The sequence below is a fragment of the Notamacropus eugenii genome, chromosome 1, assembly GCF_028372415.1.
Source record: "Notamacropus eugenii isolate mMacEug1 chromosome 1, mMacEug1.pri_v2, whole genome shotgun sequence".
Taxonomy (NCBI): Eukaryota; Metazoa; Chordata; class Mammalia; order Diprotodontia; family Macropodidae; genus Notamacropus; species Notamacropus eugenii.
Genome location: NC_092872.1, coordinates 377,546,029 through 377,562,910, shown reverse-complemented (window position 1 = coordinate 377,562,910; position 16,882 = coordinate 377,546,029). Strand labels below are relative to the sequence as shown.

General features: G+C 37.9%; 1 protein-coding gene across 1 annotated transcript in view; it reads right to left on the bottom strand.

The window, feature by feature from the left end:
• HMGXB3 (HMG-box containing 3) overlaps window positions 1–16,882 on the bottom strand; it is a 69,419-nt gene that overhangs the window by 32,228 nt on the left and 20,309 nt on the right. The window contains exons 4-6 of the mRNA XM_072630698.1: window positions 14,668–15,171; window positions 13,486–13,584; window positions 12,395–12,526 (exon numbers count right to left, since the gene is read on the bottom strand). Of these exons, the coding sequence (XP_072486799.1) occupies window positions 12,395–12,526; window positions 13,486–13,584; window positions 14,668–15,171 (735 nt within the window). The remainder of the gene's footprint in view (window positions 1–12,394; window positions 12,527–13,485; window positions 13,585–14,667; window positions 15,172–16,882) is intronic.

Here is a 16,882-nt window from a genome sequence, read left to right as displayed (position 1 = left end):
TGTGTGTGTGTGTGTGTGTGCATAATGCCTCCACCTACCCAAAAGTTTCAAGAGTTACAAATATTATCTTTCCATGTAGGAATGTAAACAGTTCAACTTTAGTAAGTCCCTTATGATTTCTCTTTCCTGTTTACCTTTTCATGCTCCTCTTCATTCTTGTGTTTGAAAGTCACATTTTCTTTTCAGCTCTGGTCTTGTCATCAAGAATGCTTGAAAGTCCTCTATTTCATTGAATGACCATTTTTCCCCCTGAAGTATTATACTCAGTTTTGCTGGGTAGGTAATTCTTGGTTTTAATCCTAGCACCTATGACTTCTGGAATGTCATATTCCAAGCCCTTAACGTGGAAGCTGCTAGATTTTGTGGTATCCTGATTGTATTTCCACAACACTCATATTGTTTCTTTCTGGCTGCTTTTGCAGTATTTTCTCCTTGACCTGGGAACTCTGGAATTTAGCTACAATGTCCCTAAGAATTTCTTTTCAGATGTCTTTCAGGAGGTGATCAGTGGAATTCTTTCAATATCTGTTTTATCCTTTGATTCTAGAATATCAGGACAGTTTTCCTTGATAATTTCATGAAAGATGATGTTTTGGCTCCTTTTTTGATCATGGCTTTCAGGTGGTCACACAACTTTTAAATTGTCTCTCCTGGATCTCTTTTCCAGGTCAGTTGTTTATCCAATGAGATATTTCACATTGTTTTCTATTTTTTCATTCTTTTGGTTTTGTTTTGTAATTTCTTGGTTTCTCATAAAGTCATTAGCTTCCATCTACTCCATTCTAATTTTTAAAGAACTGTTTTCTTCAATGAGCTTTTGAACCTCCTTTTCCATTTGGCTAATTCTGCTTTTTAGAGCATTCTTCTCCTCATTGGCTTTTTGGGCCTTTTTTGCCACTTGAGTTAGTCTATTTTTAAAGGTGTTATTTTCTTCAGCATTTTGGGGGGTCTCCTTTAACAAACTGTTGGCTTGCTTCTCATGATTTTCTTGCATTGCTCTCATTTCTCTTCCCAATTTTTCCTCTACCTCTCTTACTTGATTTTCAAAATTCTTTTTGAGCTCTTCCATGGCCTGAGATCATTGCATATTTTTTTGGAGGTTTTGGATGCAGAAGCCTTGACTTTTATGTCTTACTCTGATGGTATGCATTGTTCATCCTCATCTGAAAGGATGAAAGAAAACATCTGTTCAACAAGAAAGTAGTTACTTGACTTTTGCCAGTTACTTGACTTTTGAGTCATTTGTTACAAGGAGAGTATACTTTAGAGACCTGTAAGTGTTCAGTTCCTCCAAGGTAGCACAATCAAGGGAGAGGAGTTTACTCCTCTCCTGGCCTGTGCTCCTGCCTGGGAGCAACCACAAGCTTTTCTGCTCAGGATCTGCAAGTAGAATTCCCTCTCTAGAACCTCCATCAGCTCCACCAAGTCGGAGCTCCTCCTCACCCCAGGACAGCCACTCAGGGCTGAGATACAAATTCGCAGCTCAACTCCCCCAAGGTCTTTAGGCTGAGGGCTCCAAAAATGGAGCTGCCTGGGGCCAGGGTGGAACACTCCTCCCTTCTCACCCAGATGAAAGAACTTTCTCACTGACCTTTGAAGCTGTCTTCGGTGTTTGTGGGCTGAGTAATCAGGGAATTGCAGCTGTTACCTGGGATTTCACTCCCTGAGGCCTGCTCCAGTCCTGTTGGAGTTGTACCTTGTGGCCAAAGCTGTGCTACACTCTACCCTGAGCCCCGGTGCAATATATCTTTCCTGTCGGCCTTCCAGGCTGTCTTGGGCTGGAAATCTCTTTCATGCTGTCATTCTGTGGCTTCTGCTGCTCTAGAATTTTTTTAGGCATTTTTTATAGGTATTTTACAGGCTGTGGGGGGAGAACTTCTCCAGGTCTGTCCTTCTATTCCACTATCTTGGCTCCATTCCCCCCGCACATTTCTGAATGTACATTTTGTATGTTCTTCAGAAAACCAAGAGAGAACTGAAACACATAAGGATGGCACAAAATCTGACAAACTGACAACAGATCTAAGGGTAGAGAAACAAACTGATCTAGTTTCATTTGGTCAAGATCTTTTTTTCTGAGGCAAGATTAGACATATAGTGTTAGTAGAAGCAGACATACACATGACTAATGCTGTCGCAACATAAAACCAAATATTGCTTCCTGTAATCTACACACCGCTTTACATTCATATCAAAATTTGCTTAGCCATTTCCCAAATGGCATCATCCCAACTTTAAAGATGAGGAAGTTGAAGCTTAGAGTAATTAAAAGACTTGTATCCACCTAGTAAATGGCAGAAGCAAAAATCAAACCCAGACCTCTTAAACCCAAGACCAATGCTCTTTTCCCTATACTATAGTTTTCTATTAGCACTTAATGATATTGTTTTATACTATTATCTTCTTTATGTGCATTATCTTTTTACTTTCTTTTTCTTTTTTAACTAATTAGATTATAAAGCCCACAGGATAATGTCTTATATTTCTTTCATATGCTCAACAAGGATGAACACAGGTCATTCAATTGAATTTCCTAAGAATATAATCAAATAGCTCTTTCTCGCTAAAATGTTACTTTTGTGAATGTTCTACACAAAGTCCACTCTTACACTAGTGTGACATGGAGGTCCACCTTGATTTCCTGAAGGCTATTGCAGCAAAGTGCAATCTCTGATAGTCTGTACTATGCCAGAAAGACTCCAATTATGGCTCTGGTAATACAATCCACTATCAAATCTCAACCTAGGTAAATATGAAGAGGTACATCAGCAGGAAACTAGCACTTGGTGATTTTTTTTAGCCATGGCAATACATGAAAAAAAATTATTAATTTTTTTCCTAGGCTTGTTTCTCCTTTGTTTCTCCAATATTGGTTTCTCCAATATTTCATTCAATATAGCAGGAAAGGGGCAGTGGGTGCCAGAATTATGCAGTTCTCATATAACCTATAAACTTTCATTTTACTACTGGTGGACCTGCTGTTGGAGAAGCAAAATCACATCAACCTGGATATTTTTTGTGATGAACAAACAGTAGCAAAAGCTTTATCTTCTGGATCTTTGGTAGCTGAGGTAGCTCCACACCTGCAGAAGCAGCTACATCTCTAAAAAGGAATCCCAAGGTGATGGTTGTATAGGCAGGGCTGAAGACCTGTGATCTCTGTCCAGTGGCAAAAATGAAGGCAGGTCCCATCACAGAACCCAAGTTGGGAGCATCAGGACCCTGTCACCTCACAGCTCTTAGGTTAGAGCTTGGGTCATCTTCAACAAGCACCTGGGGCAGACTGTAGTGGTTTGGTTTGCAGCCACAGATTGCATCTGGGCTCTCCCTTAGGTGCTATGCTCCTTCACCTAGACTGGCTTGTCTGCTTCAAAGCTGCAAGAAAGAAGTTGCAACTAAACGAAAGAATGGCTCACAAGTACTCCTTGAAGAGGCAAAGACAACTCCAAAAGACTCATGATGGAAAATCCTGCCCACATCCAGAGAAAGAAATATGGAGTATGAATGCAGATTAAAGCATGTGATTTGTTCTCTTTGTTTTGTTTTTCCTTTCTCTTAGTTCCTCCCACTTGTTCTAATTCTTCTATACAACATGACTAATGTGAAAATATGTTTGATAAGAATGTATATGTAGAACCTATATCCAATTGCATGCTGTCTTGGGGAAGGGGAGGAGAAGGAGGTGGAGAAAATTTAAAACTTATGGAAGTGAATGCTGAAAACTAAAAATTAATTAATTTTTTAGAAAAGAGGCAAAGGAGTTGACACAATGTATTTTATCATACACTGAAGGGCAGCAGAAAATATTTTATGAGACACTTGGTAATCAGATATTGTAGAACATTAAGTACCTACAAAATACCACTATTAACATAATTGTATCTTATACACCATTACTAGTTACTAAGGATGAAATTCAATGAAGAGATGAAATTGTAAGAGAAGAAATTCAACGATGACCTTAATAAAAATCCTCCAAGTGAAAACAACATACAATCTGTTACCTAATGACTTCAAAGAAAAGACAATAAAAGGTAGGGATATGGAGAAATTTTAAGCATGGTTCAGAAAGGATTGAGAGAGGCTAATGATTTATAAGACTACACAGAGGCCTCACTTCTTTATACTACAAATACTTAAAAAAAAATTCAGATGCTAGACATGACAAAGACCAAATAACATTAAAATGAGATACATATTTTGATAGGAAACTATTGTTACTGATGTGAGAATCTTTGTTGCAGTGAGGCCACCATCCTGTCAGCGCTAAGATCAAAATTAGTAAAAAAGCTAAAAGAAAGAATAACAATGAAAAAATATAGATAATTGAAACAATTCAATCCTGAAACAAGTGACTGATACTCAAAAATGGGAAATATTTAAGAGAAATAACACTGACACTGATTAGAACAATTAGAATGAGAATTATTAACATAACAAATAGAGAAAAAAGCCACAAAGCACCTTGGTTAGCAAACATTTCATTTACTTGACAAATGGGAAGACATGGCTTCCAACACTGGGATGGAACATAAAATTTTTTGTGAAAGCTTACAAAGAAGGATGATGGACAATTATGAACAATACTGTGTGATAAAGCAAAGAAGCAGTGAAAGGCAAAAATTTAACACTAGGACAAGAATTTAAGACTACCTCAAAAGAACACTCTGAGTCAATTGGTGCAGTGATTTTGTTTTTATCCATAAGGCAAAGAAAATAGACATAAGATTAATTTTTTTTATTTCAAAGTAAAATTATATTTCTGTGTGTGTCAAATGACGTACTTGGTCCTTCTAAAGTGAAAGAAAGTTTGGAAAGACATCTAACTATGTGTTCATCCTTCATTTTCCAAAAGGACCATGATATCAGAGAAATGATGACATGACTTGCACTTGACTTTGTTTTAAGTGAGGGAGGGCTGTGCAAGGTCACCAGCCTCACTTTCTCCTCCTGAGCTATCTGGATCCAGTGACCAGACACTCATCAGGATGACTGAACACGGTCCAGAATGCAATGTGAGACCTTGGCCTTTTAGGCTAAGGTCTTTTCAGGTACTCACTTAAAGTGAGGTAATGCCCGTTCAGTAAATAGGTCTCTTTAAAAAGTAGTCAGGGAGATGGCCCTTTAATAGAAAAGAAACAAAAAAATAAATCATGCTGGGATGGGCAGCAGCCTCAGGGTAGTTGTTTCAAAGAGAAACTGTTGCTACTGACTTTCACTCTAAGTTAGGAGGGTCGAAAAACAGCCACTGAGTGGAAGTTGGGAAGCACTGGACCTAAGGTTTTAGGGGAAGAAGGGAGGAAGAGAGAAAGAAAAGGGAGGGAGGAGGAAGGGAGGGGGAATGGGAAGAGGGAAGGGAAGGAAGAAAGGGAATGAAGGAAGGGAGAAAAGAAAGAAAGGAGGGAGGGAAGGAATCTAGCCAATGTACCCCAAGTTAACTGGGCAGCTTCTGGCCATCAAAATTTACCCTTTTTTGGAAAGAAGGAAAGGGAGAGGGCTAGGTCTCCTGGATAGACACATTCAGGAGAATACAGACTAATGTATCTCCACTACATCTAATCTGACCCTGGAATCGTCAAAAGTGATGGTCATTGTCTCGTTACATCTTGGCCCATTTCCCCAGGTGACCATTCCAGTTTACCTGGCTTGGGGCAGTCAACCTCACTCAATTCAAGTTGATACACATTTACTAGGACCCTTCCTGAAGCATCATTTAGTAGTGGAAGACTGTGAAAGAAACTTGGTATTGAGTCCCAGATGTATCACCAGCTAGTTCTCTGTGACTTTGGGGAAGTGACTTGACATCTCTTTTAAGTCTCAGTTTAATAGTATAATTATCCTTTCTACATCATGACTTTCCCCAACACAGTTTCGATATATTGTGGGTTGGTATAAGAAAATAAATGAGAATTTTTTGAGAGTTCTGAAAAAGCCATAGACAACACATGAAGACCAGCAGACAACACAGAAAAAGTTTAGAAATTCAGAAATGCATAAAATATATGCCGAGTATTGTATAACATAAACATTTTTTCTCTTAATACAATAATAAATTCAGACTTCTTCTCTGGTACAAAGGGAGGGCCAAAAATTTTTATTTGGATGTTTCAGATCATGGGGGCACCATGCTCCTAACCCCTACAATGTGGAAGGGATACCTTTATTTAGACTTCAAAGGGAGCATGGAGATCATCTGGTCCAATTTCCTCATTTTACAGAGGAGGGAAACTGAGGGCCAAAAAGTAGAAGTCAACTGCCAAAGGACACACAGTAAGTAGTAATTCTGGGATTCAAGTTCATACTCTTAGACTCCAACTTCATTGCTGTTTTCTGTTTTAACAATTTACTCATCCGTAAAGTGAAGATATTGGACTAAGTTATCCCTAAATTCTTCTGCTTTGACATTCTATGGTCTACGATTAAAATTATTTTTAAAAATTTTTATTTAATTTTTAATTTATGGAATAAAAAAACATTTCCATAATATAATAAAAAATATGATTGCACATGGAACTGCAATCTATTATATATATATAAGAAAGTTATCACGTAAATTTATTTTTTCCCTTTCTTTCTTCCCTCTCCCATCATGTACAAATAAGTATGTGTGTATATGTGCATATATGTACGTAAAATTATTCTATACATACTTCTGTTTGTTGGTTCTTTCTTTGGAAGCAGAGAGCATCTTCCTTCATAGGTCCTTTGTAGCTAATTTGGGTATTTATCATAGTCAAAATGATTTAATCACTTAAAGTTGATCTTAAAACACTATTGCTGTTACTTTTAAGATTTCTTAGAGCTCTGACTGTCCATAAGTCTTTCAGGTGTGTTCTCTTTAACTAAACTGTTATCTCTGTGCAGAAACTGTATCATATACCACAACATCTAGTACAGGATTGGGCACAGAATAGGTATTCAATAAACAGGGACTGATATCTCCAGAATGTTACTATTGTCACCCTAACAACAATCCTTTTATTATTTACGAATTTTAAAATTTTTATACTGAATCTTATCACACTTTTGTACCCTCCTGACATTTTTCAATGCCAGCTGTGCACTCTACAATATTTTTTACTGACCAATTAACCTGAAAAAAGATCTGGAGGTCTAAGTATATATCAAACTCAATGAGATATCTATGATATGATGGTCAAGGAAGTTAATGCAATCAATTGGCTGCATTAAGAGAGTTATGATGCTGAGAAACAGGAAGATAGTAGTGCCAATGGACTCTGTCTTGGTTGGATTGTACTGGATTACTGCGTTCAGATCTGGGGACCACTCTTCAAGAAGGATATTGATAAAACTGGAATGTGTCCAGAGGAGGGCAATCTAGTTGGTAAAGGCCCTCAAGTTCCTGCCTTATGTGAATCTGTGGATGGAAATGGGGACAACTTGGGGATGAGAAAACTTAGGGAGAATATGATAGTAATCAAAGTATTTGAGGGGAGCAGAAGATTATTATTATTATAAGAAGATAGGAAAGATTTTATTTTCTTTGGCTTTGAGTTTGAAAGAAGCACATTTAGGCTTGAGATACAGAAAAATATTCTTAACAATTATGAGTTGTCCAAAGTATAACGGATTGATGTGGGAAGGAATGCATTCCCCCTTACTGGAAGTCTTTAAGCAAAAGCTGGATGATCATTTATTGGTTAAATTTTAGGAAAGATTCTTCCTTAGGCATGAGTTAAGACTAGTTAGCCTTAGCTCTCTTCTAACTTTGAGATTCTATGACTTTCTATCTCCTTCAGACTACTGGGTATTGATCAGTTTTTACTTAAAAACAGATTGCGGGTGGGGGTGGAGCCAAGATGGTGGAGTAGAAGAACGACCCATAGAACCTCTCCCCTCACAGCCCAAAAAATACCTGTAAAAAATGACTCTAAACAAATTCTAGAACAGCAGAAACCACAAGACAACAGATGTCCAGCTCTAGAAAGCCTGGAAGGCCGACAGGAAAAGTCTATTGCACCGGGGCTCACGGCAAAGCACAGCCCAGGTTTGGTCATGCAGTCTAGCAGGGACAGGACCAGAGCAGGCTTCAGGGCGCCAGCTATGGTTCCCAGATTACTCAACTCACAAATGCAAAAGATAGCTTCAAAGGTATTTTCTTCCATCCTTTCAGATGAGGAAGAACAAGGCAAACCATCAGAGTAAGACATAAAAGTCAAGGCTTCTGCATCCAAAACCTCCAAAAAAATATGCAATGGTCTCAGGCCATGGAAGAGCTCAAAAAGAATTTTGAAAATCAAGTAAGAGAGGTAGAGGAAAAATTGGGAAGAGAAATGAGAGCAATGCAAGAAAATCATGAGAAGCAAGCCAACAGTTTGCTAAAGGAGACCCCCCCCAAAATGCTGAAGAAAATAACACCTTTAAAAATAGACTAACTCAAGTGGCAAAAAAGGCCCAAAAAGCCAATGAGGAGAAGAATGCTCTAAAAAGCAGAATTAGCCAAATGGAAAAGGAGGTTCAAAAGCTCATTGAAGAAAACAGTTCTTTAAAAATTAGAATGGAGTAGATGGAAGCTAATGACTTTATGAGAAACCAAGAAATTACAAAACAAAACCAAAAGAATGAAAAAATAGAAAACAATGTGAAATATCTCATTGGATAAACAACTGACCTGGAAAAGAGATCCAGGAGAGACAATTTAAAAGTTGTGTGACCACCTGAAAGCCATGATCAAAAAAGGAGCCAAAACATCATCTTTCATGAAATTATCAAGGAAAACTGTCCTGATATTCTAGAATCAAAGGATAAAACAGATATTGAAAGAATTCCACTGATCACCTCCTGAAAGACATCTGAAAAGAAATTCTTAGGGACATTGTAGCTAAATTCCAGAGTTCCCAGGTCAAGGAGAAAATACTGCAAAAGCAGCCAGAAAGAAACAATATGAATATTGTGGAAATACAATCAGGATACCACAAAATCTAGCAGCTTCCACGTTAAGGGCTTGGAATATGACATTCCAGAAGTCATAGGTGCTAGGATTAAAACCAAGAATTACCTACCCAGCAAAACTGAGTATAATACTTCAGGGGGAAAAATGGTCATTCAATGAAATAGAGGACTTTCAAGCATTCTTGATGACAAGACCAGAGCTGAAAAGAAAATGTGACTTTCAAACACAAGAATGAAGAGAAGCATGAAAAGGTAAACAGCAAAGAGAAGTCATAAGGGACTTACTAAAGTTGAACTGTTTACATTCCTACATGGAAAGATAATATTTGTAACTCTTGAAACTTTTCTCAGTATTTGAGTAGGTGGAAGGATTATACACATATACATATGGACAGAGGGCACAGAGTGAGTTAAATAGGAAGGGATGATATCTAAAAAAATAAAATTAAAGGGTGAGAGAAGAATACATTGGCAGGAGAAAGAGATAAATGGAATGGGGCAAATTATCTCTCATCAAAGAAGCAAGAAAAAGCTTTTTCAATGGAGGGGGAAAGGGGGGAAGTGAGAGGGAAAAAAATGAAGCTCACTCTCATCACATTTGGCTTAAGGAGGGAATAATATACACACTCAATTTGGTATGAAAATGTATCTTACACAACAAGAAAGCAGGGAAGAAGGGGATAAGTGAGGTGTGGTAGGGGGGGATGATAGATGGGAGGGCAAATAGGAGGAGGGAGTAATTAGAAGTAAACACTTTAGGGGAGTGACAAGGTCTAAAGAGAGAATAGAATAAATAGGAGGCAGGATAGGATGGAGGGAAATACAGCCTTCCACAACATGAGAATTTTGGAAGCCTTTAGCAAAACTACACATATATAGTCTATATTGAATTGCTTGCCTTCTCAGTGGGGATAGGCGGAGAGGGAAGAAGGGGGAGAAGCTGGAACTCAAAGTTTTAGGAATGAATATTGAGAACTGTTTTTGCATACAACTGGAAAATAAGAAATACAAGTAATGGGGTATAGAAATCTATCTTGCCCTACAAGAAAAGTGAGAAGATGGGGATAAGAGAAGGGAGGGCAGACTGGGGGAAGGGCTAATCAGAAAGCACAGTGTTTTGGGGTGGGGGGAGGGGAGATATGGAGAGAAAATTTAGAAGTCAAAATCTTGTGAAAATAAATGTTGAAAACTAAAAATAAATAAATAAATTTTAAAAAATAAAAATAAAAATAGATTCCCAGTCTAGGTAGACCCTCTGTGAGAAAAGAAGGGGACCACCAGAAACCAAAACATCCCTATGTCCTAATCTGTGAAAGATGGCAGCTTGGTCGTTTGTCTGAGTACCATAGGATTCACATAGGGAAGAACCTGGTGGGGTTTAGAGGGGCAACAATAATACTGTGAAGAAAAAGGCTGGCATTGGAGTCAAAGGGCTTGGATTCAAATCTTGATTCCATTACTTCCTGTTTGTGAGCTACTCTCTAGGCCTCAGGTTCCTAAAAAATGAGGTAATTGGATTAAATGTTTTCTAAGGTCTTTCCTTTTTCTATTTCTTAAACATTTAATTCTTTTTTTTTCCAGTCATTTTTGAGTTCAGTCCTATCTGACTCTCCATGACCCCATCTGCAGTTTTCTTGGCAAAAATACTGGAGTGTTTTTCCATCTCTTTCTCCAGTCCATTTACAAATAAGGAACTAAGGCAAACAGGGTTAAGTGAATGCACTAAGGTAACACCACTAGTAAGTGTCTGATGGCTGAACTTGAACTAAAGTCCTTCTGACTCCAGGCCTGGTATTCTATCTGCTGTACAACCTAGCTGTAATTTTCTCAATTACATGTAAACAAAAAATTTTAATGTTTGTTTTTTAAAATTTTGAGTTCCAAATTCTCTCCTTTCTTCCTCTCTCTCTTTAAGCAGGCAAGCAATTTGATATGACATGTGCACACTCATCAAAACATTTTCATATTAGACATGCTGCAAAAGAAAACAAAGACCATTTTTGTGGCAACCAAGAACTGGAAATTGAGGGGATGCCTATCAAGTAGGGAATGGCTAAACAAAGTTGTGGTATATGAGTGTAATAGAATACTATTGTGCTATAAGAAATGATGACCAGGAAGACTTCAGAGAGGCCTGGAAAGACTTATATGAACTGATGCTGAGTGAGGAGAGCAGAACCAGGAGAACACTGTATACATTAACAGCCATAGTGTGCTATGGCTGACTTTGATAGACTCAGCTCTTCTCAGCAACGTAAGGACCCAAAACTATGCCAAAAGACTCATGATGGAAAATGCCATCCACATCCAGAGAAAAAACTATGGAGTCTGAATGCAGATCAAAGCTTACTATTTGCTTTCTTATTTTTGTTGTGTTTTCTTTCTCATGGTTCCTCCCATTCGTTCTAATTCTTCTACATGACTAACGTGAAAATATGGTTAATAGGAATATATATGTAGAGTCTATATCAGATTGCATGCCATCTTGGGGAGGGAAGAGGAGAAAATTTAAAACTTATGGAAGTGAATGTTGAAAACTAAAAATAAATTAATTTAAAAAAACAGATCAAAAAAATCCAAGAATAATAAAAAAATTTAAAAAGCTTCAATTTGCATTCAGATTCCATCAGTTCTTTCTGTGGAGGTAGATGGCATTTTTTCATCATTAAATCCTTCAGAACTGTCTTGGATCATTTTATTGCTCAAAATAGCTAAATCACTCACAGCTGGTCATCACATGATGTTTTCCTGGTTCTGCTCACCTCACTTTGTATGAGTTCATATAGGTCTTTCCACGTTTTTCTGAAATGTTCTGTTCTATGTAAAATCATTAAGGGCATTTAAGGACAAAAATAGAAGAATGATAATAGGAAAAATATAACCAATGAGGAATTCCAAGGAATCACAGGAGTAGAAGACGCCATCAAGAAACTGTAATGGTAGAAAGAGAATATGGGCTGGCCGTGTAGTAAGAACAAGGGATGACAAGGGAACAGCCAGTGTTCTGGAATCCTTTAAATGTCAGGGGGAATCAAACACACTGGGTGAATATTCTAAGGCAAGCTTATGGGAGTCACACAATGGAGGCAGAAATGAGTAAGTTGCAATCTGCATAAACACAGGGAATTTCCAAAATTATTCATTTGTGAATGAACAAAAAAGAATGAAAGGGATCCAGAAGAAGTAACCATTAAATTATTGGAGATATTTGTATGTTGAAGCTCTTCACCAGATAAGTAGGAAGATATTGAATTTTTAGCCACTGACATCCATGATGTGAAGAGCACGGCAATCTACACTAACTGACAGAGTACTTATACTAGAAAGTATTGAAGAATTCCTTTAAATGCAATTGGTGTTGGTGTTTAAAGTCCATAACAAATTATTATAAACAAATAAAATGTTACCCTATGAATAAAGAAAGAAGCATGCAATTTAAGCATGAGTTTCTCACATTTAAAAAATATTTAGGGGACCTTACCTTTGGGATCCACTTCCCTCCCAGAAAGTTGCCACATGTTGGACACTTCGGTGGTTTGTGCCTAGTAACATAGGTGAAAGAGCAACCTGGGCTAGTGCAGTTTCCATGGCCCCTGCGGGTATAAGTAGTAGTCTTGGAAGGAGAGAAGAAAAAAGTATTGATATATTCTGAATTCCATCAGCCCTGGTTACATTTATAGGCATAATAATAGCATCATTTCATATTAGGATGGCACCTGTACAATTAATCATAGAATATTAGAGTTGGAAGATACCTGAGACATCTAGTCAATTTTTCCATCTTACAAAAGAAGCTCAGGCCCAGGAAGGAGAAGTGACTTATCCAAGATCATACTGCTAGTTAATGGCAGTGCTGAGAATGGAACACAATCTCCAGACTCCCAGTGTGGATAATGCTATTTCTCTGTTTAGCTCTTGGCTCTTCATCTAATTTGACCCAAAGTCAAGAATTTCCTTTGGGAAAACTTGAGAGATTCCTGAGCATATGTGATATTGGTCCTAAGGAACAAAAATGGTAACAGCAGCACAAACTAAAGATGTACATCTAGCGTGTGGAGCTGTTCTTTTGTTTCTTCTCAGGCCCAGTCATTAGTTGTACTCATCAATAATGGGTTTTGAGATGGAATGTTTCTGGTTAAACAGGTATGTTTAACTTGTTTCACACATAAACAAACAGCATGCACATTAGCTTATGAAATACCAATTCAGAAAAGCAAAACAAGAGAATACACATAGAAGCTATATAAGCCAAAAGACAGAAAAAAGTGAGCCCAGAAGGAGCATAACAGAGCAAAAAAGTACTAGAACCTGGTTTCTATCCCTGACTTCTGTACTAATTATGTGACTGTGAACAAGTCAGTCAGTTTCATTTTCTGGGCTCTGACTCTTTGTAAGATGAAGAGGTCTGACTAAAGACTCTAAGGTAATCTTCTAGATAACATTCTATGATACTAAGTTTCCTTATTTTCCAGAAAGGGGGCAGTAAATTCACATTATTATCAACACCAGTAGACTGACCAAGTATAAATTCCCTGCCCTAAATAATCATATAAGTATTCCTTCTATACTAACCAGCTTGATAGAGGCAGAGTTTTCCACAACCGAGTGGGCAGGCAGAGGCAACATGATGAACTGTGTGGTTGGTGCTGAGGAACTGCTTTCACTAGAGTCCTACAAACACACATCAAAAAGAGGTCATATGGCAGAAAAGGGGTTGGAACTCAGTACTTCAAATTCTCAGTTTACATTGCTTGTACTTTAAAGGAATTCTCTCAATGCTACACCATCTTTGTGAGAGTTAAGGAAGAAAATCACAGGATTTCTAATATTAAAATGGAGCAAAGTAGCATCCATTGCCTCCCACAAAACAAATTATAAAAGAAATGTAGAGTCATACTTAATTTATCCCCTAAACAGAATGAGAAAAGAAAACACAAAGGGGTGCTTCTATAATAGTCATATACAACACACAGCCATCACCAAAAATTTTTGTTATAACAAGAAAACCCAGGAGATACAAAGATATGTTCAAACACAGGGATTTCTTTCTCACTATATATCAGCAAGATGTCCCCTTTACTCAAGGTAAAAGTGAGCTTAAGTTCTCAGGTCCTCTCAGTCATTATAGGAGTACTTCCACTTATGTTGCAAAGGAAGGATGGTGCTGAGGGAGTTACACTGCAAGTTCCCAACACCCAGATGACTGGACTAGGAGCTGGGATCTCCATGCAGGCACACCCCAGACCCCTGTCTCAACAGAGACCTGTACCTAAGATAAAAATACCTCCTTCTCTGCTGCTTAACTTTTGCTAACTCCCTCAATTCCAGGCTAAGTCTGTTTTAAAAAAAAGTTTTGTTTCCATAGGTATTACTATATACAAGTTAAAAGCAAGAGAACATATACAAATGGAGGTTTTGGGGTTCTGGGACAAAGCCCAGCTTGGCGTCATGTAAAACTGCTTTTGAATAAATACCCCAAAATAAGACTGATATTAACTAACCAACTTTATATCTTCTCAAAGAAATCAAGTTAATTCCAATTAAATTAGGCAATGAGAAACTGTTGAAAATCAAAAGATGACAAAATATAAAGGGTTTTAAGGTCCTCAAACAAGCAAAATGATGAATTCCATAGCATTCACATCACAGGAAGCTGGAAACACTAACTGTAGGTCTCTTTCCCACATGAATCACTCTAGACAACCGTGATAACTTAAGATAGAAATATATGAAATCAAGACCGAATTCACTTACCCTCACAACTGCCACCACAGATACATTATCCCCCACCTGGGGGTGCGACACAGCCAGACTTCCACTGGGAATGTCTTGGGAGCTGCTCACAAGGGTTTCCTCAATGACCAGACTTGTCTGATAAGGGTGGTTTTCTCCTGCCTCCAGGGCAGCCTCCTCCAGAACCACATCATGGGATAAGATCTCTGAAGTAACCACCTCCTGGACATTGTTAGGCTGGGTGCCCACCTCTTCTGCCAGCCCCTCAATGGTGATACACTGCTCTGCTGCACCCGTCTGGCTGGGTTCCACAGACAGAATGCTTGGGAATGTCTCCTGAGAAGCCCTTGAGGGAACTGGTACCCCTTTGGTGGTGCCCTGAGCCACACACAGCTCTAAGGGCTGGCAGTTCTGATCCTCCTGAAGGGTGCTCTTGGGAATGATGATATAATCAGATCGAGGGAGGATCTTGCGGAAGCCTGGGATGTCTGGGACCACGGCAGTCAGTGCAGATAGCTTAGAGTTCTGGGGATTAAAAAAATGGAGAAAGACTCAAATAAAGCAACTACAATGTCCAGACCCTTTGACCCAGAAATCCCACTACTAGGCTTATACTTTAAGGAGGTCACGATAAGACGTCTCTAAATGCACTAATATATTTAAGGCAGCATTTTTTTGTGGTAGCAAAGAATTAGAAACAAAGTAGATGTCCATCAATTAGAGAATGGCTAAGCAAACTCTGGTACATGACTATAATGAAATATTACTGTGCTATAAGAAACATGACAATAACCTCTATGGAAAGAACCACCACAAAATAATCAAAAACAGATGTTATAAAATTATAAAGCACAAACATAGCCCTAAAGAAGAGATACAAGAAGATACTCCATCACTTTCCTTTGAAAAGGTGGTAGGCCCATGGGTATGATACACTGCATATTATTTTCATCTATTTTCTATGTATTGTACAAAATTTCACTTACTTTTTTCCTTCCTCTTTCTCTCTCTCACCCCTTTAAAAAGTACTATTATTACATGGGATGGCTCTCTGGGATGGGACAGAAAAGAATACTAGGAGAAATTCATGACGTAAAAAATACATATCAATTAAAAATTTGTTTTAAAATGTAGGAATGGGAAAAAACAGAACAGACTGAGAGAATGAGGATATGATCTTCTCATTTGATAACTTTCAAAAAAGAAATGGAGAAAATTCCAAAATCTTGACATAAGACCACAGAAAATGTCATATGCCATCCCCAGTTCTCTACTCTACATTTCACCACAGCACCCTTGGTCTCAGGTGAATTACGCTTTAGCCTAACTAAATCAATCAGCTCAGAAGCACCAAAGTAACACTGATGTCAAGCCAGAATGTGTGACTATCTTCATGGAAAATAAACAAAATGGGAGAAGTGTTCAGCAACAAATAGGGGAGTTCTCAGAAATTTGATCCATTTTGAAATGGATCAATGAGATGTAATCCTGCCAGGTTACAGACTCCAGGAAGTACCAAGCTAGACAAATGGAAGACAACATGACACTATATGAGAGGAAGACTATGAATGGCAACAGGATAAAAAATGTTACTGTATAAAGCGAATAGTACAGGGATTCCACAGTTAAATAACAAAGATATGGGAACAAATTGTCAGCATTACCATAAAGTAATAAATTAGAGATCAAACAAGTTAATTAGACTCATAAAGGAAGGGTTTGTGGGAAGGTTTTTTTGCAGGGGAAAAAGCATCTTACAAAAAGTGAAACTGAGCTAAATATTTTTAAGCAAGTTTTAATGATATCTTGTTTTTTCTTTAATCATAATTTTCCCCAGTATCCCCTGTTCCCTCTCCCAGAAAGTCATCCCATAAAACAAATAGTATTTAAAAAAGAGAGAAAGAAGAGAAAAAAAATTCAGTACAATAGATCAAAACACTGAAAAGTCTGAAAACATGTGCAATGGATTAAACTCCTGTCCCCTCTCTGAGAGAGCCATCCCATAAAACAAATAGTATTTTAAAAATCTAGTACAAGTATCAGAGAATATGAACAAAGAGCTCTCAAAAGAAGAATTGCAAAGTATTAGTAATCACATGAAAGAACATTTGAAAGCTCTAATGCTTAGAAAAATACAAACCAAAACAATACAGAGATTTCACCTCACACCCTGCAATATACCTCCCACACCTCCACAAAGGTATGGGTTAAGGGTGTCTTCCTCCACCTCTCATTC